We start from the raw sequence: 20,731 nt of genomic DNA on the forward strand, positions 1-20,731 counted from the left end.
GGGGACGGGTCTAGGAGGCGAAGGAGGTACAGAGATGGGAGGTGATGTAAGTGCAGAAGCAGGAAGTAAGAGAGGTACAGAGTTGGGGGGCCCTCTATGGAAATTGATGGCAGTATACAGGGAAGGGAAGTGATGAGTGGACTAAAATGGGAGGTGATGGGGCCTCTGGGATGGGAAGTGACAGGGGGTCTGAGGTGGAATGTGGAGGGACTGAGGTGGGAAGTGATGGGGTCTGGCATGGAAACGAGGTGAAATGGGAAGATGGCCGGATATGGAGGTGATGGATAGTGCACAGACAGAAGGTGTGGGGTGCAGTGATGGGAAGTGAGAGGCCACAAGACCAGGAAGGACAGAGATGGAAGGCGACAGGTTCAGAGTCAGAAATGGTATACAGAGAACCTTGGGGTTGAAGCTATGAAGCGATGAGGGACCTGAGACGGGAGGTGATGCAGGCCGGAAACAAGTGATAGAGGTTGGAAATGGAAGGTGATGAGGTCTGAGAAGGAAGATGAAGTAGGTTTTGAGATGGAAGGTTATGAGGGGCTGAGATAAGAGGTGACAGTGGGAAGTAAGAAAGGCCTGCCACAAGAGGCTATGGGGAGACTGGGCGGGGAGGTGATGGGGAGCCTGGAGTGGGGGTGATGGGGTGATAGGGAGGCTGGAATGGGGGTGAGGGAGAGACTGGGAGGAGAGGTGATGGGGAGATGGACTGGGAGATTACAGGGAGCCTGGGTTGGAAGGTGATGGAGAGCCCAGGATGGGGGAACGTAATCTCTAAGCAACTGGACTGCAGAGGTGAGAGATGCTGGGGGTCAGAGGTGGAGGTAGAGCAGAGAAGAAGGGGCATGCAAAGGAGAAAGGAAGCTGGGAGAGGGCTGGGACAGTGGAAGGAGCCGCCTGTTTGGGAGGTGATGGAAGGACAGTAGGGAGGACAGAAAGGATGGTTGCTGGAGGGACAGAGGTGAAAAAGACGGACATGGAGAGGTGAAAGAGGAAGAGCTGGCACATGTCAGAGGCAGAGATGACAGATGGGACAGAGGGGAGCACAGATGGGGGGACACAGATAAGAACCCAGGCACAGAGATGCTAGAGCAGCCATGGGAAGGTAGGGAGAGGTAGAGGTGGAGGTAAGGCGGCTGGAGAAATGGTAAGGGGCAGAGATGGAGGAGATGGTGAAGGAGAGAGACCGGGTAGGGGCGAACTGGACAGAGGATGAAAGGACAGAGACGGGGAGGGGACAGAGCGGAAACAGGAAGGTGATGACAAACCCCAGACGGGGAGAAGGAGGTGAAGGTGAGGCAAGAGATGAGTGATGGAGGCAGAGCTGAGGGCGAGGAGGAAGGGGCTGATGGAGAGGCGAGGGCGGGGCTAAGAAGATGGGAGCCGGAGCTGGCCGGTGAGGGAGCGCGGTCCCGCGAAGCAGAGGGCGCCGGGCCGGGCGCGCACAAGCCGGGGTGCGGCCCGCCGGGCCAGGGCCGCGCGCACGGGAGGCCCGGGGAGGGGGCGCGGGGTGGGGGGGCGGCGGCCGGCCACGGCAGCGCCACTTACCGTGCCCGCCGCGGGTGAGGAAGGGCATGCGGTTGATGGCGATGGGCACGGTGCCGTGCTTGCTGTGGAAGTGGTGGACGTGGTGGGTGGTGCTGAGGCTGGAGGAGACCCGGGCCCCCTCGGCCGCCCCCAGCAACAGCAGCAGCCCCAGCAGCAGCGGCGGCGGCGGCGGCGTCAGGGGCCCGGCCAGGGCGGGGGGGCGGCGCGGGCACCCCCCCGGCCCGCTCCCCCCGGGGGGCATTTCGGCCCGGGGGCGGCCGCCTCACAGCCCCATGGCCGGGGGCGGGGACGCGGGGCTGGGCAGCCCCGCGAAGCCCCCCTCCGGCGCCGAGCCCCGGGAGGGGGGGATGGGGGGGTGAAGAGAAGGAAAACCAGAGCCCAAGCCTCGGTCCGGAGCCAACGAAATCAACTGGATCCCGCCGGGGAATCCGAGGTCCGCCGAGCGGCAACGCCAAGGTCCCGGACGCCTGGGTCCATCCCGAGGAGCTAAGGGGCTGCCCGCATCCCGGCGGGGTCGGAGCGGCGCAGGAGGGCCGTCAGAAACCCGGGGGAGCGCCCGGGGGAGGGGGCATGGTGCCGGGTGGAGAGGCAGGGAGGCGCGGGGGCCAAGCAGGGATGGGAGAGCGGGGGAAATCCTGCGGAAAAACCGAGCCGAGGGGGAGGGGACTGGAGGGGAGAAGCGGGAGACCGACGGAGACTAGAGCCGGCCGCGACGCTGCTGCCGCTGCCGCCCGACGGAGGCCCGGGGAAAGGAGGGAGCGGCCGAGGGGGGGGGGGGGGGGGGGAGAGGGGAGGAGGGAAGCAAATCCGGGTGAGGGGGGAATGAAGGCAGGAGAGGAGGGGAGAGGAGAGGAGGGGAGCGGGGCTGAGCAGAGGAAAGGCGCGAGCCTGCGAGATTCCGGCGGAGAGATGGAGGCAGCGGAGTGTTGCTGCAGAGGCTGAGGGCTGGAGGGGAGAGGGAGGGAGGGAGACAGGAAGGGAGGAAAGGAGAGGAGTGGAGAGGGGAGGGGAGGGGAGAGGGAGCGCGGGAGGAGGAGGGGGCAGGGCAGAGGGACCCGAGCGGCTCCCGATCTGCGGGCGGCGCTGGGCAGCTCCGCCGCACGGCACCTGGCTAGCCCGCTAGGCGCTCGCCTCTCCTCTGCGCGCGCCCCGCCCCGCCCCTCCCCCGCGCCCGGGCGCGCGCCACCCTCCCGCCCGCTCCAGAGAAGAGGCCCTGCTGAATAATTGAACAGGACTGAGGCTAGCAAGAGAGGCAGCTCTCTTCCTCCTCCTTCCCTTCCCCCGCACCTGGACGAACCCCAATAGGGCTCTCTGGTCCAGCACGCAGAGATGTGGCCACGGCCACCTCTGCACGCACCCCTCGGAACACACGTGCACGCTAGGATGTGGACGGGTATGGAGACACCCACGTGCGCATACAGTCACCAGTGGGCGCGCAGACACACACAGGCTCAGACACATACATGCATACATGTGCTCATAGACACTGGCACACGGACTCACAGTCAGCGCGGGGGAGGGGCACGGGGTATACACGTGGACCGAGGCACACATCTGCACACACATACATGTTTGGCCACAAGCGATGAACAGCCAACATACACACAGACACCTCCTCCCAGCTTACCCTCCAAAAACAATGACCCAGAGCCTCAAAGGTACTCAAGAGTAAGACATGTCACACACGCATAGTCTTCTCACCACCTCCCCAAAAGGATGCTCCCCTACCCCCTGGACACCCCTGCTGGACTCCTCCAATCCTTCCTCTCCACTCCCCCTGCCCCTCCGCCAGCCTCAACCTCTCCCTCCACGGAGTTTCGAGGACACCCGTCCAGTGAGTGTCCCACGTAAGACAAAACGCTTCCTGGGTCACTTATGTTCAGCTGAGGAAGCCACTTAATCTAGGTGCCCCTCCACTGGGATCTGCCCCCTCCCCAGAGTTTTGGGGACCTCTGGAAAACACTTGTCATAGCCCAAGAGGTAAGTGCAGAGAGGCTCCCTTTCCCTCATCTGGATGTGACCTCTGCACCCACATCAATCTGGGTTGGGTTAGGACCAGGGAAGGGGGGTTATGTGGGGGAGAGCCAGAGGGTAAAGAAAGGAAAAGGGAGGGAGGTGGACATGGACCTGGAAGGAGCCAAAGAAATAGTGGGGTAGAGTGGGGAGTAGAGGTGGTGAAGAAAGGGCAAAAGGAAGGGGGAGGTGATGTGAGAAAGGGGAGAGGGAATGGGGGGCGCCCAGGGAGGAGAGGGCTGGCTCCTGCTTATCCATTCTGAATTCCATCTTGGAGCAAAAACTGTCACCAAGAGCCGCGCACGTGCTTCAAGCGGCTCCCGAATGCAGTCAGCACCCGGGACAGCTCCTCTGTTGCCAAGGCCACCTCCCCAACCTCGTGAGCTGACAGGGGCCCCCGTCTGGCCCCAGGCCCTCCAGAAGTGAAGAAGGGGTTCCTCAGAAGAGAAGGCTACAAGGTGCTACAGGGCTTCAGGAGGGAGGAGAGTAGAGACAGCAGCCTGCGAAGCAGGGCCAGGGTCCCCCAAAGCCTTGTCCTCCGGCCCTCTCCGTCCCATTCTAATGCCCCTGGCTCCGGAATAGAGACTGACAGAGCTCTGAGCAGGCAGAAAATGTATGGTCCCCGAGGGAGGGAGGGAGGGGCCGGTGGCAGTGAGAGGAGAGGAAGGGAAACCGCCTAGAGGCCAATCAATATCAGTGAGTGGGAAGTAGAGAGAGTTGGAGGGGGTGACGCTGGGGAGCGAGGGGAGAGACAGAGGGTACAAAAGAAGAGAGGTGTGCGAGAGATCAATAGAGGCTGCAGAGAGGGACAGAGCAAGAGGATGAGCTGAGAAACAGAGACAGGGGCAGACTTGGTGAAGAGCTGCCTGCCTGCGAGGGGTGGGCTCTGAAAGACAGAACCCCGGGGCAGAACTGATGGGAGCGCCTGGGTCCTGAACCCCAGCCCCATGGCAGGGAGTGTCCCTCCTCTCTTCCCTTCCTCTCTTGCTTCATATTCTCTTTTTCATTCTCTCTCCACTTTCCTCTCTCTCAGGGCAGAGATGGGTTCCCTCCTGTTAAATCTCCTGCCTTCTCAGAGCAGACTAATGAGCTTTAAAGGGACACAGAGGTCCTTCACACCCCATGTCACAGATGGAGAAACTGAGGCCACAAGTTGGGAAAGTCTGTCTGGAATGAAGGTCAGACCTCTCCTCATCCCAGTCTCTGGTTCAAGTGATGCCTGAGACAACCCCAACCCTCTGAAGACACCCTGGCCAGGCCCACTCTCCTCCCTGTCTTCAGGCACAGAGCCCCTTGGTGCCCAGGGGTAGAGTGAACTGAACAGGCCTCTCGGCCAGGTTCCTGCTTGGCCTTGTGCCTCAACTGGGCCCCGACAAGACCAGCCATAGAGAGGCAGCATGAACAAGAAATAGCTGAGCCGTGGAGACTTAGGAGACACAACCCCCAGAGAAGAGGGAAGTATGGTTTGGGGAGCAACGGCAGAGCCGCCAGCCCCAGGTTCCCGCCCTGCCCTTCTCGGAAGGTCCCCCAGGGCTGGCATTTGGAGAAACAGCAGGCAGAATCCCGCCGGCTGCCAGGCTGTACCCACCTTGTCTTTACCTGCATGGCTCTGCTCAGGCTCTGCCACCAGACACACAGACCAATGCTCAGGGATGGTGCTTCTTCCTGAGACGTGCCCTGCTCCCCAGCCCCGATTACCCCTGCCTCCCACCTGCCTGGAACCTGGAAAAGCTCTTCCAGCCTCTCTTCCCACCCTTGCTAAAAGATGGCGTGACTCCCTAAACCCCCACCAACCACTATGCCGGCTTCCAGAAGGTTCCAGTGTGTGGGGCTGTAGTAGTGACAATGGGCAGCGGCATTTCTTGACCGTGATCCCTTGCACCCCAGGCAAGAAATGCCCACTATTAGCACCCCCAGCACCCGGGGCCTAAATGAGCAGCAGGAGGTAACAGAGGCAGCAGCTCCTAGGGCCTAGCTGCACTCTGCCCCCAGCACCCTAGGACTTAGGGCATGCGGCCTCGGGGTCCTCATCAGTTGAACAGGACGGTCAGTCTCCATCCCCCTGTCTTCATTGAGGAACAAATTCAAAGGGCCCTGTAAGCTGCCAAACACTAAACAATCAGCGGACATTGCTACTATTAAGAAGCAAAGTTACCACCATCTCCAGATCTCCTGTGTACAGCGACTGAGCTGGGTAGAAAGAGGCCTAGCCCTGTCTTTATTCCCCAGTAGCCAGGGCTCGAGTGTCCCTGAGCTGGCCCTCGTCTGGAGGCTTTGGAAGGAACAGAGAGCAGCAGGTCAGACGAGAAAATCCTGGAGACAAGAGGGGGATGTGGAGGTTCTCAAGGCTGGGCCATGCCTGAGAGCACCAGGACAATGCTGAGGGAGACGGGCTAGACATACTTCCAGAGGAGAAGGAAAAAACCAAGGCCTGCCAAGAGCCCAAGCCCCCCAACAGGCAGGTTTATCCAGTAAGAAACTCAGGACTCAGGCCCAGATGACGAAGGCTCCAAGGTCTGTCAAGGAGGCAAAGGCAGTGGCCCCAGTTCTTAGCCCAGATCTACTATTAACTACCCCCCCAGAAATCCACCCACCCCTCCGGGCCTCAGTTTCCATCTTTGTAAAATGAAGAAGCCCAGTGCTGCGTCGTGGTGTGTGTGTGTGTGTGTATGTGTGCGTGTGTGTGTGTGTATGTGTGTATGTGTGTATGTGTGTCTTTCTGCAGGCCTCTGACTTGTCACATCCCTAGTCTCTCAGCAGGGCTACTCCAAGGAAGACCATTCAAGTGATGCCTGAGAAGGCTGCCCTCTCCCCAGCTGCTGCCCCAGCCCAATCATCCAAGAGAAACGCCACAGCCCCCCTCAGATAGGAGGTCACCTCTCCCCACAGCCTGCCCCAAGCTCTCACCAGCTGCTGGCCACCAACCACGAGGGAATGGAGACGGCTGCTCACCCTCCCCTCTCCAGGGAGGGGCCTCAAACAACATGCAAGTTGGCAGACAGATGCCCAGACAGGGAGGAGAAGAACCAGACAAGGACATGGAGGAGTGTCCTTGTGGCCCCAAGGGACAACCTGCAGAGATTTTCCAGGGGGCGAGGGGATAAGGGACCTGCACAGCTGGGGTCTAGGGAAGCTAGCTAGGCCTGGCCTCCTGGGAACCTCCTGAGCCTGCCCCTTGGGAGTGGGCCCACTCTGGGCAAGAAATAAGAGACTTCCACTGCATGCTTCAGAGGGCACCAGAGGAATGGGGGTGCAGGTCAACGCCTGCCCCCTATCCTGCACCATAGCATGTATGTGGAGCTACAAATAAGACACGGAAGACTATCACCCAAATCTCACGGGGATAGCAACAGAGGCTGATGCCTTTGGTTATAGGTGAAGGGAGCAGTGTCCAACCAGCTCCGACCGAGGAGAGGAGGCCATCTGTCAACAGATCGCCCCAGGGACTCAGCAGCAGCAATCCTGCACGGGCCCAAAAGAAAAGACTCCAGAGTGGACCGTAGCCAGCAGCTCCCTTGGCTCTCATGGCAGGAAGGGATAAGAAGGAAGCAAGCAGCATGGCTCTCGGAGACTCCCCCCTCCTCCCAGAAAGTCCCCATAGCTGGGCATGGGCCAGGAACCCCCCTCCCCGGGCACTCACGGTCGTTGCAGACAGGGCCTCCATAGGAAGTCATGGTGCAGTCACAGGTGAAGCCGTCCCACTGCTGCAGGCAAACGCCCTGGTTGGCACAGGACTCTTCGGTGCAGGTGGTGCTGGGGCCTGGAAGAGGCAGGAGGAAGGAACACCCCCCGCTCAGCCAAGCCCCTTCCCTCCCCAGGAGGTGTGGAAGCTTCAGAGCCAGGCGGGAGGTCCTGCTCTCAACCCTGCCAGATTGGAAGGGCCAAATCCTGACAGGGGCATGGGGGGCGGGGAGTGGACAGGTGCTCAGGGACTGCTAGGCTTGGCCTTGAACTATGATAAGGGACCAGGGTAAGAGGCAACAGGAAGGGCAAACGACCCTTCACCCTCTGCACCCCTGCCCCAGAGCCACCCCGATGCACCCCTGCAGCTTGGCCCTCCTGCAGCCTGTAGTCACCCCAACTCCTCCACCCTCCACTCACCGTCGCAGCCCCTCTCCACCTGCCCGATGCGGTGCAGGGCGTCAGCGATGAGGTCTGGGAGGCGTCCGTTGAGGTCCACCGAGGCCAGGCAGCCCTGAAAGCCATCCCGGGAGGCCACCAGCTTGGGCAGGTTGCTGAACATGTTCTTGCTCAGACCACCAATGTACAACTCCCCTGTAAAGGGGGGGGGGGGTCAAAACCTCGGCATCCTGGTCCCCGGTCCCCTCCCAGGACACCAGCCTCTGGTTGACAAGTCCTCCCAGCCTGCAGCATCCCCTCCCAGGCTCCAGTTTCCATACAGAGATCCCACGACCCACCCCCACCTCTTCCTCCTTCCTTCTCCACTTTGCCATCTGTCTGCTCCCCTCCCAGAGAAGCCCAGATGCCCAGGGCGGTCTTGCTTGGGGGGGGTGGGGAGCAGCTGGAAGAACGGGTTCCATGCACTCTCCCACACATCTGATTCCAGTTCCGGCCTGTAATCAGGGCCTTTCAGAGACGTGAGGCCCTCCCTGGGCCCCTCCCACTCCCTCCCTTCTCCCTGTTCCCAGAGCTTCTTCAGGCCTCTCCCAGCCAGCTCTCACTTCCCTCCCGGGTGCTCTAACCCAGCTCCCTTTCCCCGACAGCTGGGGCTGGGCCTGGGGACACTGAGCGACTCCAGAAAGCAGTTCTCCTCAGGGACACTTGACCCCACGCCCCGCTGCCTGGCCACGTCACACCAACTCCCTGGAAATCTTGGCCCGCCCATCACAGAGCTTCGGCAAGACAGAGTCTTGGCCACTGGCTCCTCGAAACAGAGAGGAGCCCAGGCCCCCCTCGGGTTTGCCGCCCCGGATTCTCTGTGACACACTGCCCCCTTCTGGGAGCTGGGGGGACTGGCAGCACTCTGCCGGCACCAGACCCAGCTTCTAGCTCCAACCCTGCCTCCGGCTCACTGGCCTCTGAAGCTCCCATTTTCTCCTCTCCAAGAGGGGGGTGAATTCAAGAGGGTCTCTGAGGACCCTCCCCAAGTCCAGACAGTCTGAGTCACACTGACACGCAGAGGTCCCCATGGGGCTGAGGCCTGCTTGGGGCCAGTGGAGGAGGCAGCTCATGCTGCCCCAGTGGGCTCTGGAGAAGCTGCAGGGCTCATCTTCACTCTTGGTCCAACGCCTGGGCTTTAGGCTCCCTCCCTCCTCTCTCAAGCACCCATTCTGAGGACAGGCGTTGGTGACTTCGAGAGCTTCCCCAGAGACCCTGGGGAACGCGTGACCCTGGTGTGACACAGACCCTACAGGGAAGCCTGGGTCCAAAAGAACCCCCCGAGTCAGCCCAGCCAATGCCCAAAGTAGGGCAGCAGACAGGGAGCCCACAACTGTTACTCCCTCCTCCTCTTATCAACTGCCCCCTCCCAGCCCACCCGGGGGAGGCACCTGCCCAGATGCTGAGCTTCCCATTCTCTTTCCAGCCCTCAGCCAAGGCAGGCTTGTCCGGCTTGGAGACCCAAGAGGCCTTCAGCAGCCCTGGGCTGCCTACTCCTAGCTCCAGAGCGAGGCCACCAAGCTCCCCGCGAGGCACATCTTGTGGCCAGGCTTCCCTTGTTGAGGACAGCCTCACGGGAGAGCTGAACAGAAAACATCAGGCTGGACACAGCAGAGAATGGGAATGAGGTGGAAACCACAGTGGCAGTGGAGAGAGAGGATCCCAGGGCCGGGGGAGAGCTTGCTGCGGCCGAGGGGGGTCTGGGTTAGGCCAGGCCTTCTCCACAGGCCCCAGGCCCCACCTTTGAGATCGAGGTTTCGGGCGCCATTGGAGTGCTGCGTGACTGTGCGGGAGTCAATCTTGAGCGTGTGCACATTTCCTGGGTCCCTGGACACCACCACGTTGTGCCACTGGTTGTCATTGACTGGTTTGTCTGAGTTCCCCTTCATCAAGGACGGGCCATTCCCCAGGTCAAACACGTAGTGGATGTACCTGCCCCACAGTAGGGAGGAGACACTGGGTCAAGGCGGGGGCAAAGCTGGGAGGGCAGGGTAAGGAGGAGCTATGGTTCGCAAGGGGTTCCAGGTACCACGGGACAAAGGGATAGAGAGGGAGACCTCAGAGTGGAGGGACCCAGCCCAATGGCAAGAGGACTCTGGTGTGAAGTCCCATCATGGAGAGAACGTGGGGATGGAGGGCCACAGAGGAGCCAGCTCCTGAGACAGCCTCAGAAGACGAGCTGGTCTGGGGAGAGGTTTGTGGGGACAGCAGGGCCCTCTGGGGGCGGGGGCAGGACAGAGCTGCTCTAGGGTGGGGTCCTCTCAGGCAAGAGAGGCCACAAGGGCCGGGCCCTGCCTTCTGCCTGTAGAAAGGCCCTGCCCGAGCCCAGACAGTGAACGGAGGACAGCTATAACTGGGAGAATCCTGGCGAGGCCGTAACTGGGGAGTCACCAGGATGGAAGAAGGGGGTGCTGCTTTTCCATCTCAGCTGGTGGCTGGGGACCTGAACCTTGAGCTGTGGTTCAAGGGGACTGGATATCTCAGCCAGCGGCTGGGGGCCGGATCGTGGTCAGCAGGGGAAGGGGATCCCTTCCTCGCCAGCGGTGCCGGGCCCAGCACCTCACCCCTTGACCAGCTCGATGACAATGAAGTCATTGCCGTTGCCCGAGTTGAACAGGAGAAGCCCATCAGGGGCTGTGGTCTTGAACTGGAAGAAGAGGTGCATGGAAGCGTAGGCTTGGAGCGTGGCGAGCGCCAGGTAGCTGCTGCGACTCTTGAAGGTGACCGGATCAGCCACAATGGCCCGTAGGCCGAAGCGAGCGTTGAGCTCGCAGTAGGTGATGTCACCGTCCTTACACTGGTCCATGTAGGGCTGGCCGTTGAACACCAGCCCACTCAGGTGCCCAATGAAGTTGGAGGGCACCACGGAGATGAAGCGTCGCTCCGTCATGATGCCCGTCTCGATGTTGTGGAACTCCAGCCGCGTATGGGCTCCTGCCATCTGTCCTGCTCGGGGCCAGACACAGAGATGAGGTGGGCAGACTGGGGGAGCATTTCCGGGGCTGGGCCTTGGGTCTCCCAGGAGCCTCCCTTCCACACAAGGGCCTCGGGGGGAGGGGTGCCGGCAGCTGGGCCTTGGAGGAGCCGGCCGACTCACTGGTCCAGCGCCCACGGGCATCCGGGGCCATGCCGCCTGCAAGGAGCACCCCCTAATATGCCACTCCTCGGGGAAAAATGGCAGCCATAGCTTGCCAGAATGCTGCCCCAGGGAGGGAGGCCCAGGAAGTTGTCACCAAGAAGAGAGCCATCCACAGGCCGCTGGAGATGTATCCACTCCCTGGTCTCAGAGCACTTACCCTCCACCGTGACATTGTCCACAGACAGCTGCAAACTCTTGCCACGCCGCACCACCCTCACCGTGTGCCACTCGTTGTCGTTGAGCTTGTGGCCCGCAAAGAGCGTCTCAGGGCCTTTACCTGTGGCACCAAGGGGGGAGTGAGCACGGCGCTCCCACGCGCCCGCGTATGGCTTCCTGTGCCGCCCCAAGCGCGCACAGAGTCTCACCCCCGCGCACACAGGTGCGCGCACACAGCTTGCCGCACCTCTTCAGCCGTGCCACGCACCCACACGCACAAGGACACACGCTCGCACGGTGGTTCCACACCCCGTCACAACTCCAGATAACAGTACTGCCACTTTGTGCGACTGCCAAAGGCATCATTGGAATAGAGTCTGATGGGAAAGGTGCCTCTAGACTGGTGCCCCGAGGCCCTGCCACAGACACTCATACCTACAACCAATATTTTCTTTCCAAGTCTTCTAAGGAACTTCAATGTCAGTGTGTGTAGCCAGCAGTGAGATTCCCAGCATATAGGCATAGACCTATAATTTTCAAAAATACAGAGCATTACCATGCCCCCACGTGTGAGTCTGCACCCACAGCTTCGCTGCTGGCAGTGAAACCTTCGTAGAGACACGCAGCTCCCCCATCTCCGGAGGGACCCCATGGGACCCTTCTGTACACAGCTGGTTAACTCCACACATCTGGACATGCGACCACACACACAGCGCAGCCAACACGGCCAGAGAGGGGAACCTTTCTTAGGAATCATGACCACTTATTCAAGACCAGGATTATCTGATCCCAAGTCTAGGATGAAATATATTTTTCTGTAGAATGATGCTACACTGCGTTGCACACCCAGATCACCACCGGGCCCCCCGGGGCTCAGGCCAGAGGGGACCGGGCTCACCAGGCATGCGCACACAGGGACCAAACACCCACAGAGACACGCTGAGCACACACAGCCCCTCTGCAGGCGTCTGCCGTGCTCCCGGGCTCTCTTGCGTGACATCAGGGCACACCATGCAGAAACACTCTCTCAGAGACGGAACATTGAGCCCAGCACACTGGGATGCTCAGAAATGTCCACACCTGCTCTCCCCCTCACCCCAGCCGAGAGCCTCCCTGTCCCCTCTGAATGCACCCCAAACTTGGCAGGAACTCAGCCCCCACCCGCCACAGGAACTGTGGAGGGCTGAACTTTGAAGCCCGGACCCTGTTCCCCCACCCTCATCTTCTTTCTTGCGTGCCTCGCCCTCCCCCTTGTGGCCACCTCTGGAGATGCAGTGGAATGTCCCCACTCCTCTCCGGCTTCTTCTGGCCGTAGGGCGGTGGGCCTTCCTGTGGGAGGTGCCACCAAGGCTTTGCCCCGCCCTCCTGAGGACTTGAGATGACAAGGCTTCCTGGCCTTCCTTTGCTCAGACCTAGGGAGCATGCTGACCCACGGTCCTCCACCAACTCTTCCTGGTTCAGCGTCACTGGGCCCGTTCTGCCCTCCACAGCCACCCCACCCCCACCCACCCTCATGCCTGCTCCCCTCCCCACACCCACTGCCCAACGCCCACACAAGCTAGCCCCCGCTCTCCCTCCCCAGATCCCAGCGTCCAGCATCCCAGGCCCCTGGGGGCTCTGCAGAAGAAGAGGGAAGCCACTTACTGGGTGCGCAGCCGACGCGCAGGCAGTCTGGGGGGGCCATGGGGCGGGCAGAGGGGGAGGGGAGACAAAAAGGCAAAACAAGTTTTTTGTTTTTTTGTTTTTTACATCCTTCACAGGCAGGGGTGTCTGCGGGCGGGGGTTCCCCCCGGGACCACTTTCCGGGGACCACGCGTGCCCAGGTGCCCTCTCCCCTTCTTCAGTTGGACCCCTGTCCCTCCTGCCCCCAAGAGGGCTCCAACCCTCCCCAGAGCTGGGAGGCAGGGCAGTCAGGTGATGGGAAGAGGGCTTGCGTCTCCCTTAGAGGGGCCCAGGCCTCTCATGTCTGAGGGAGATGGGCACCTTGGGAATCCCAGTCGTACAGGGGATCATAGTGGGGCTGCGGGCTTGACCAACCCCACATCTCCACATCTCCGGGAGGGAGATGGATGGGGAGGGCCAGAATCCCTGCATCCCCTGCTCTGGGAAGACTCCCTGCTCAGAGCCCAAGTTGTGACACGTCACTCCCCATGCCCCCTGGGCTCTGAGCTAAATGGAGGGGTCTGCCCCAGGACTCCCTTCCCGAGGCCATCCACCTCCCAAAGTCCCAGGGGGCCAGCACCACCCCTCCAGGAACCTTCCTTCTACCCTTCCTAACACGGAGGATGCCAGGCTGCCACTGGGGACTGGAGTGATCTCTCACCCTGAAGAGCAACTAGCATCGATCTGTTCTCCAAGGGAGGGGCCAGGGCCTCACAAATGGGGATACCAAGGCCCCCAAAGTATGATTCCAAAGGACACCCAGCGAGTCAGGGACAGGCAGGCACCATAGGCTAAGTCTCCTGTCCCCGCTCCAGCCCCAGCATTGCTATCCTATGACTCCAGGGTCAGCGGGCCCCATGTGGCCAGAAAGCACGCTATCTACACAGAACTGCAGCCCAGGGCCCCAGGGTCTTGGGCAACCCCCACCCCACCTCGATGGGACACATTATCCACACCGTGTTAGTCAGCCAGCCTTACAGAGGGAACGGACACTAGGGTTCTACGAAGCTGGGAATTGGGGCCCTTTGGACACCTGCACCATGCCATTGGACCCAGACAGCCTGGGGCTGCAGAAGTCCTACACCCTGAGGCAGAGGAGCTGGGTCCTAATCTCATTATGTGGCTGTGGGCAAATGGCTTTTCTCTGAGCCTCAGCTTTCCTCCCTGTGAGCTGAGAACAAGAAAGAGGGGTTCAGCAGGCGGGCCCTTGTCTTTCAGAAAAGGGGCAGTTTCCAGCAATATCCTGGCATCCTATGGCTCCTCCCAGAGCAGGCTCTACCCACAGCCCTATGCCCAGGAAACGAAGGCGGGGGCATCTGGCATCCCTTGGGCCCCTGAAGGTTCCTGCAGTGGAGGTGAACAGATTCCCCTGTGGCTCTGGGGGCATGGGCCCCTCGGGCAGTACGGCTGAGCTCCACACGCGTTGTCAACCACAACAGAAGAGTGGGGGGAGCAGCCGGGACCCTGAGCCACTGCCTGGCACCAAGGGAGGGAAGAGGAAGCAGAGGAAGGCCAAGGAGCAGATTCAGGGGAAAGTCAGAGGCCCAGTGAGAAGAGGTCGAGAGGGTGCAGAGAGAAAAGAGGAAGGAAGGGGGAGCTGAGGGAAGGAGAAGCTAGATGGAAGGAGGGGAAGAATGTCAGGGTGAGGGTGGGAGGGTGCCAGGCCTGCAGTCAGGTCACGGGGGCTCTCTTTGGGCCAGCAGAGCCTTCACCAATGAAGGGTCCAAAAAAGAAAAAAGGGGCTGGAAGGGCAGGCCGATCCCCTGTTGGGAAAAGCTCAGTTCTTCCCCTCCCCAGCAGGGGAGTGCCAGGAATGGGGGTCCATCTGTCCAGAGAAGAGGTGTTGGCTCCAGGTCCACCCCCTGCAAGGACCCACCCTCAGAAGCCCCGCTCCAGTGGGGTTTGAGGACAGCAAACACCCTGTGAAGACGGAGGCAGGCAGAAAGTGGGGGTGAGAGAGGGCACCAGCCCTCCGGGCACCCAGCCGCCCGGAGCCAGCTCAGGCAGCACTGGCTAGCGACTTGTTAGCTAGTGACCTGCGCCTCAGGTTCTGGGAAGGAATGGAAGTGACAGGTCTGCGCAGACCCACCAAGGTCCTGGCTGGACATAGAGACCAGGACGAGGGGATGAGTGTGTGAGGAAACAGGTGGGAAAGGTCACCTGCATGTTAAGGAACCCAGGGTAAAGAACCTAGGCTTTCCATCTATGCCCCACCTGATCCCCTGCCCCACCCAGACCACACAGATCCCACAGATGGGAGATGGTAGGCCCAAGGCTCCTATGCAAGAAGCCTCAGGAGCCCACTGGCCAGAAGCTCATCTCAGAAGTGACATGGAAGAGTGGCAGTCTGCAGTTCTTGTTCGGAGCAATCTCCCCGGCAGCCCAGGCTATGGGAGGAGTTTGAGAACCACTGACAGCCCCCAACCCCCCCCCCCCCACAATGAAGCACCCTTCCATGGCCTCGGGGGTTAACAGGCTTTGGAACATAATGTGTATTCAGCCTGGTTTACGACAAGAACGAGTTAGGCTTACTCTGTATGGCCTGAGAGGGCAGAACTAGGTCCACAAGTGGGAACTTCAGAAGGGGCGGCTGACACGAAGGAAAAAAGACCCAATGATTAGAGTGGCCATCAGAGGTGGGGAGCTCCTGACATGGGCAGCTGAGCAGAGATGGAGGAACTAACGGGTAACTCACACATGGGCCGGGGCGGGGATGGGGAATGCTGGCTGGAGGAGGTAACTTCTAAGGGTATCTCCAGCTTGTAGATTCTCCTATTACAATATGCCCTTCATATCAGCCTCATGGACAGCTGGGTCTTCAGGGGCACGCCTGATGGAGGGCAACAGGGACGGGCCAGGCTGGGCAATGGCCCAAGAGGCCATACCAAGGGCAAAAGGACCCAGGAACACAGGTCACAGTGGAACAGGGTGATGAATCCAGGGGACTCTAGTGTTCTCTGGGGACAGAAATTAACCACCTGCTCAGAAGCTGCAGACAGCAGAGCTTAGGGTACTTGCTCAGTGTCTGCAGGCCAAGGGACAGGACAGGAGGCACAGTCCAGTGTCTCTAGCATCCTCTGCCCAGAAGGACGCAGCGGCTCCTGGTTGGCCCTTCCTGGCCCAGCAAACGCCCCACCTTCTGAAGCTGGCACTGAGAGCCTCCTCCCAGTTGTCCCACCAAGTGACCACCGGCAGCCTCACTTCCCTCTTTAGGACCCAGCATCAAGTCTGCATCCTTCCACCGAGCATCTGACAGGTTGCAGAGCTGCCTTCCTTCCCTACAAGATGAGACCTCGAGGCCAGAGAGCAAGGCTTCTCAGGCTTCTCTCTGGTCCCCAGCAGTAAGTCCAGCCCAGGACCAGCCTTGGTGGTGTTCCCCGCCTGTGAGGCCCCACAGGCCCTGGGTAGCAAGCAGGTTGGGGAAGCAGGAGTCAGACTGGGTCATGCAGTGTGGAAGCAAGCCTCCAGGCCTGGTTTGAAGCTTAGGTCCTTACCCCAGTAAGATTTTCCTTAGAGAAGGCTGGGTGAGTCCCTACATATGTGTCCTGCATCTGTGTAATGCCTTCATTCCCGTTATTCCATCTGAGCCTCAAAACCACCATAGAAGGTAAACAGAGCGAGGATCCTTAACTTCATTTTACAGATAAAACAGAGGCCCAGCAGAGGGTAATGACTTACCCAGCAGTCAAAGAGACTGGGTCTGAAACCCAGATCTCCTGGCCCCAGGCCCAGTGCTCTTCCCATCAGAGCCTGAGGCTGCATGGCTGGGTGCGGATCACACAGCAGCCACATGCCTCCCTGTACACATGTCCCTCAGTATTGTGGACAGATGCATCTGCACCAAGCATTTGGTCATGGCTTGTCATGAGCCATATTAGAGATGGCATCTCTGCATGGGGCCCGTCAGAGGCAGGGGTGAGAGGCAGTGACAGGTGAGAGGTGGGAGGACTGTCTTGCTGGCTGGCATCCTGAGGGCCACCTTCTTCTCTGCCTTCTAAGTACTTATGAGGCACAGACAGAAAAGCATGCCGATGGGAAGGAGAGGGTAGATCCTAAGGGTGAAAGGTCTTGAGGACCCACCAGAGAGCATTTTCCTGGCTGAGGACACCGCCTCCTGTCTAATCTAAAGGAACCCAAGCTTCTTCCCCAAGCACCTAAGACAGCCCAGGTGAGGAAGAAGCATCTGCCTTCCCTGCAAACAGAAGGCCAGAGATGTTCCCTACTGTATCACTCCCCAGCACACAGAACCATGTGCTACTGTGCGGAGAACACACACCTCCCAGGGCGAAGGAGTATGTCACACTGGGTCTGGGTACACAGACCAGGAATGTCTGAGGAAGCACAGGGCCACTCATGGGGTCCTGGGCTGGTGCCTTCCTCCCATGACCATTTCAGAGGGACCAGGGGTATTGTACAGACCATGAGACATTGGCCAAAGGGGGTCTCCCTTCTCACTTTCCCCCCTGCAGCACTGACACCCAGCACCCACTCTGTGGGCTGTGATGATGGCCCAAAGCAGAGCTTCACAGAGCCCTCATGTTCTCCAACTCTATGGCCCCAGCCACCTACACATCTCCCTGCCTCCAGCCCCCGCCCTGCTCAGCAAATCCTTGTCCTGGGAGGACAAAGACCAACTGGCCAAAAGGGGAAAGGGAAAGACATCATATAAATTTATTAATGAGGCAATGGGTCCCCAAAAGGCCACAGTCTGTCCCACAAATGGCCTAGAGACCAAAGTTAGGGTGAAACTGCAGATCAAGATTTAAAAGCTCAAAGCTCTGTGTTCTCTCCAGTTGAGACTCCTAATCTCAGAAGAATTCTACTTCTCTTCCTGCCCAGGACACAACGAGTGAGCCTCGTGGCCTGAATCTTCCTACATGGCAGGCCCTTGGGTGCTATACTTCTATGTGTTTAGTGAGGCTAGTATGAAACGGACAGTCATGAGCCCAGCCTGGATGGCTCAGGACCTCCAACTTCCAGTGTTCCCCTGACTGAAAGCCCCACCAAGGCAGGATCCTCATCTTCGCTGCTGTTATAGTCCAGGGGCAGAAGACACTGGCACTTACAAAGTGTCCCATAAATATGAGCTGAATGAGTGCACCTGCTGCTTTCTTCCTGCCCCAACAGGCCTGATGGTCCCATCCGCACAGACACCCTGGGGATGGCCCGGTGATGTATGCTCTGGCAGGAGCAGAGATGGCAAGCCATCTGATGGTGAGGGTTCCTGATGCCCTCCACTCCCCAGTCTGTTAGAGGCAATGGGAAAACACTGTACTTTAGGGCAAATGACCTGGGTTTGAGTCTAGGCTCCTTCCCCAACCACTGCTGGCTTTGTGATGTTGGATGAGTCAGTATGTGAATTTCACAATCTATAAAACAGGCAAAGCAAAGCCCAGCAGGTGATCTTGTGGCTTCACAGGGCAGCTATGGGACTCAAGCGTGAAAGGAGACAAGGGAAGACATGTCCTGAGTTGTCCAGCGTCATCTGTGTACCTATGCACACAGACATGGCTCTTTAAACTCAGAGCAGGTGAGAGTGGCTATGTGCAGGGTCAGGTCCTCCTCATCTCCAGACGAGCTGCGCTGAGCTCAGGCTTAGCACCGTCAGGCATCTGTGAGTCCTTCCCAAATGAATGAACCAGTGAAAGAGTAAGTGGATAAGCCGACAACCAAGAAGGAGCTATGTTGTTACGTGTGGATGCAGGACAGGTGCGACCAAACCCAAATGAGTGTCCCGGGAGAGCAGCTGTCACACCGAGACACTGGGATGGATGGCACGGCCATGCTGGGGGCACCCCATACCCAGTGCTGCCAAACATGGGGCATCCCCTACACCGTGCATCCTTGCTAGAGACGGAGCTCTCAGGGGCGCTGACCCAGGGTTGGCACCTCCCCATTTCCCACTCTCGGTGGCGCCACCACCAGCTTCTCCAGACAGAGGGGGTGTGGTCAGAGGCAAGGACAGGGAAGGGACCAGAACACAGGGCGGGGTGGTTACCGAGGTTGACCGTGAGCTTCATCTGGCCCCCATCCAGCTCAAGGCGCAGGGTGTCGGCGGACTCCCTGGAGGTGGTGGCCATCATTAGCCCGTAGGCCCGCTGGGACATGAAGCGCAGAGACACATCCTCCGCCTCCGTGTGCATGGCATTCGGCAGCATGATCTTCATGTACATGGAGCCATCATAGCTCAGGACCGTGGCCTCTGCCCCAGAAGTGGGGGGAGAGGAAATCGAGGTACAGGTGAAGGCCAGTGGAGGGAGAGAGAAGACCAAGAGGATCGTTACAAGGATGACAGGCCCAGGGGTGGCCTGTGAGGGGCACCCTGATGAGGAAAGGGCCCAAAGATGGGCAGCGGAGACACCCGGAATGAAAACCAGCCTCACCTCTCTCACAGACCCGCCCCAGAAAGCCGGTCCCGATGCAGTCACAGACGAAGCGGTTCCAGCCCTCTCGGCAGACGCCCCCGTTGCGACAGGGGGCAGAGGCACACTGCTTCAGTGTCTCCCGGGAGCAGAAGGGGGCGACGCCCACCGCCCCCTGAGCCTCGGCCAGGCCCCGAAGGTCTCGGCTGCGCCCATCGATGAAGAGGTCCCGCACGCAGCCCACGTAGCCAGCCCGGAGCGCTGCCGTCCACACCTCCGGGGGCAGAGGCAGGTCCACCCGTCCTCCCTCCGGGAGGCCACCCAGGTACAGCGCGCTCTCCAGGTCCAGAATCTCACTCTCCCCGGTGGCCAAGAACGGTATGCTGCGGCTGTTCACCGAGATGGAGCCTAAGGATCAAGGGAGAGTGGGCCTCAGGGACGAAGGCAGGATTGAGAGTCGACACGGGCCAGAAAGGGACCCCTGACCACCCGCCCCACACCCTACAGCAGCCCTGGGCCAGAAGCTCAGCCGTATTTGCAGCTGCTGCTACTACTTGACAAAGATTTCAAGTTCAGGAGCTCAGGTGAGCCAGCCCCAGCCCAGCTGTGGTGTGTGGTGGGCCTCTGTCCACACTCCTCCCTCTGCACCTGAGTGAGTCCTCAGGGGATGCACAGCAGTTGGACATGCCCCAAAGGGCTGGATCACTCACGGGTCATCTCTCCGGCCAGTGCCTTAGACCAGAAACCAGAGGCAGAGAACCCGAAGGAGGCTGAAAGGTTTGAATCCAAAGTGTTTTCTTCCTACTAACATTTATTGAACTTTTATGACTGTGTGTCAGGCACTCGGCACTTCTCTTATGTCAGGGTCTCAAGGTAACCCTATGAAAATAGCCCTTTATGATCCCATTCTGAAGCGGCAGGTGAGGCTTAGGGAGACTGGGGAACCTGCCCAAAGCACCCCAGAGGGTAAGGAGCAGAGGCAGCGTGCCATCCAGAGCCTGCTGGTCCAACCCTCTGCCCGGTGGACAAGATGGGCAGGCAGATCTGCTCCCAGAGCCCGACACAGGGTGACGGTCAGGAGAGGGGTGGCCAGGCACAGAGCTCCTGAGTCGTAAGACTTCTTTAGAAGGAAAGGCTGGTTATCTTAGAAAAAAGATTTGGGATCAAGTGGGAGCTTCAAAACCTTTACTGAGATCTTTAAGAAGCAGAAGCCTATACATTAGAAACTATTCTGTTTACATTTTTTTCTATACTTGTTCCTTCTTCTGTCCTTTCTCAAGAATTCTTAAGGGAAAAAAAAAGTCTTTGGGCGCCTGGGTGGCGCAGTCAGTTAAGTGTCTGCCTTTGGCTCAGGTCACGATCCCAGGGTCCTGGGATCAAGCCCTGCGTCAGGCTCCCTGCTCAGCGAGGAGTCTGCTTCTCCCTCTGCCTCTGCCCCTCCCTCCCACCCCCCCAACCCATCCACTAATGCACTTGCTTTCTCTCTCTCTCTCCCAAATAAATAATATTAAAAAAAAAAAGTCTGCCTATCTCCACAGGGTTAAAGAGAGGTAAGGAGGGTTTGGTCTACATTAGCCTGACTGGGCAGAGATCTTGGACAGCGTAGGGGGTGCAGTAGGAGATCAAAGCATGAGTACAGGGTGTCAAATTCAAGAAGCAGAATTAGGGCCTCTTCTATGGATGGGACTCCTAATCTGGAGCACGTTCTCCTCTGCTCAAAACCTTTCCTAAG

At 59.4% G+C, this 20,731-nt stretch overlaps 1 protein-coding gene across 2 annotated transcripts in view; it reads right to left on the reverse strand.

Annotated features, from left to right (window-relative positions):
- The window catches only part of NRXN2 (neurexin 2), a 98,456-nt gene that overhangs the window by 34,958 nt on the left and 42,767 nt on the right, over nt 1-20,731 (reverse strand). The window contains exons 8-15 of one of the 2 annotated variants that reach the window (XM_035013157.1): nt 19,021-19,407; nt 18,636-18,839; nt 12,620-12,646; nt 10,977-11,096; nt 10,245-10,629; nt 9,422-9,612; nt 7,663-7,836; nt 7,202-7,321 (exon numbers count right to left, since the gene is read on the reverse strand). In XM_035013157.1, the coding sequence (XP_034869048.1) occupies nt 7,202-7,321; nt 7,663-7,836; nt 9,422-9,612; nt 10,245-10,629; nt 10,977-11,096; nt 12,620-12,646; nt 18,636-18,839; nt 19,021-19,407 (1,608 nt within the window). Of the gene's footprint in view, nt 1-1,548; nt 1,790-7,201; nt 7,322-7,662; nt 7,837-9,421; nt 9,613-10,244; nt 10,630-10,976; nt 11,097-12,619; nt 12,647-18,635; nt 18,840-19,020; nt 19,408-20,731 lie in introns of those variants that run through there. The other variant, XM_035013156.1, reaches the window with a different exon arrangement.

This window comes from Mirounga leonina, unplaced genomic scaffold (genome assembly GCF_011800145.1).
Source record: "Mirounga leonina isolate KUSES-001 unplaced genomic scaffold, KU_Mleo_1.0 Mir_166, whole genome shotgun sequence".
NCBI lineage: Eukaryota > Metazoa > Chordata > Mammalia > Carnivora > Phocidae > Mirounga > Mirounga leonina.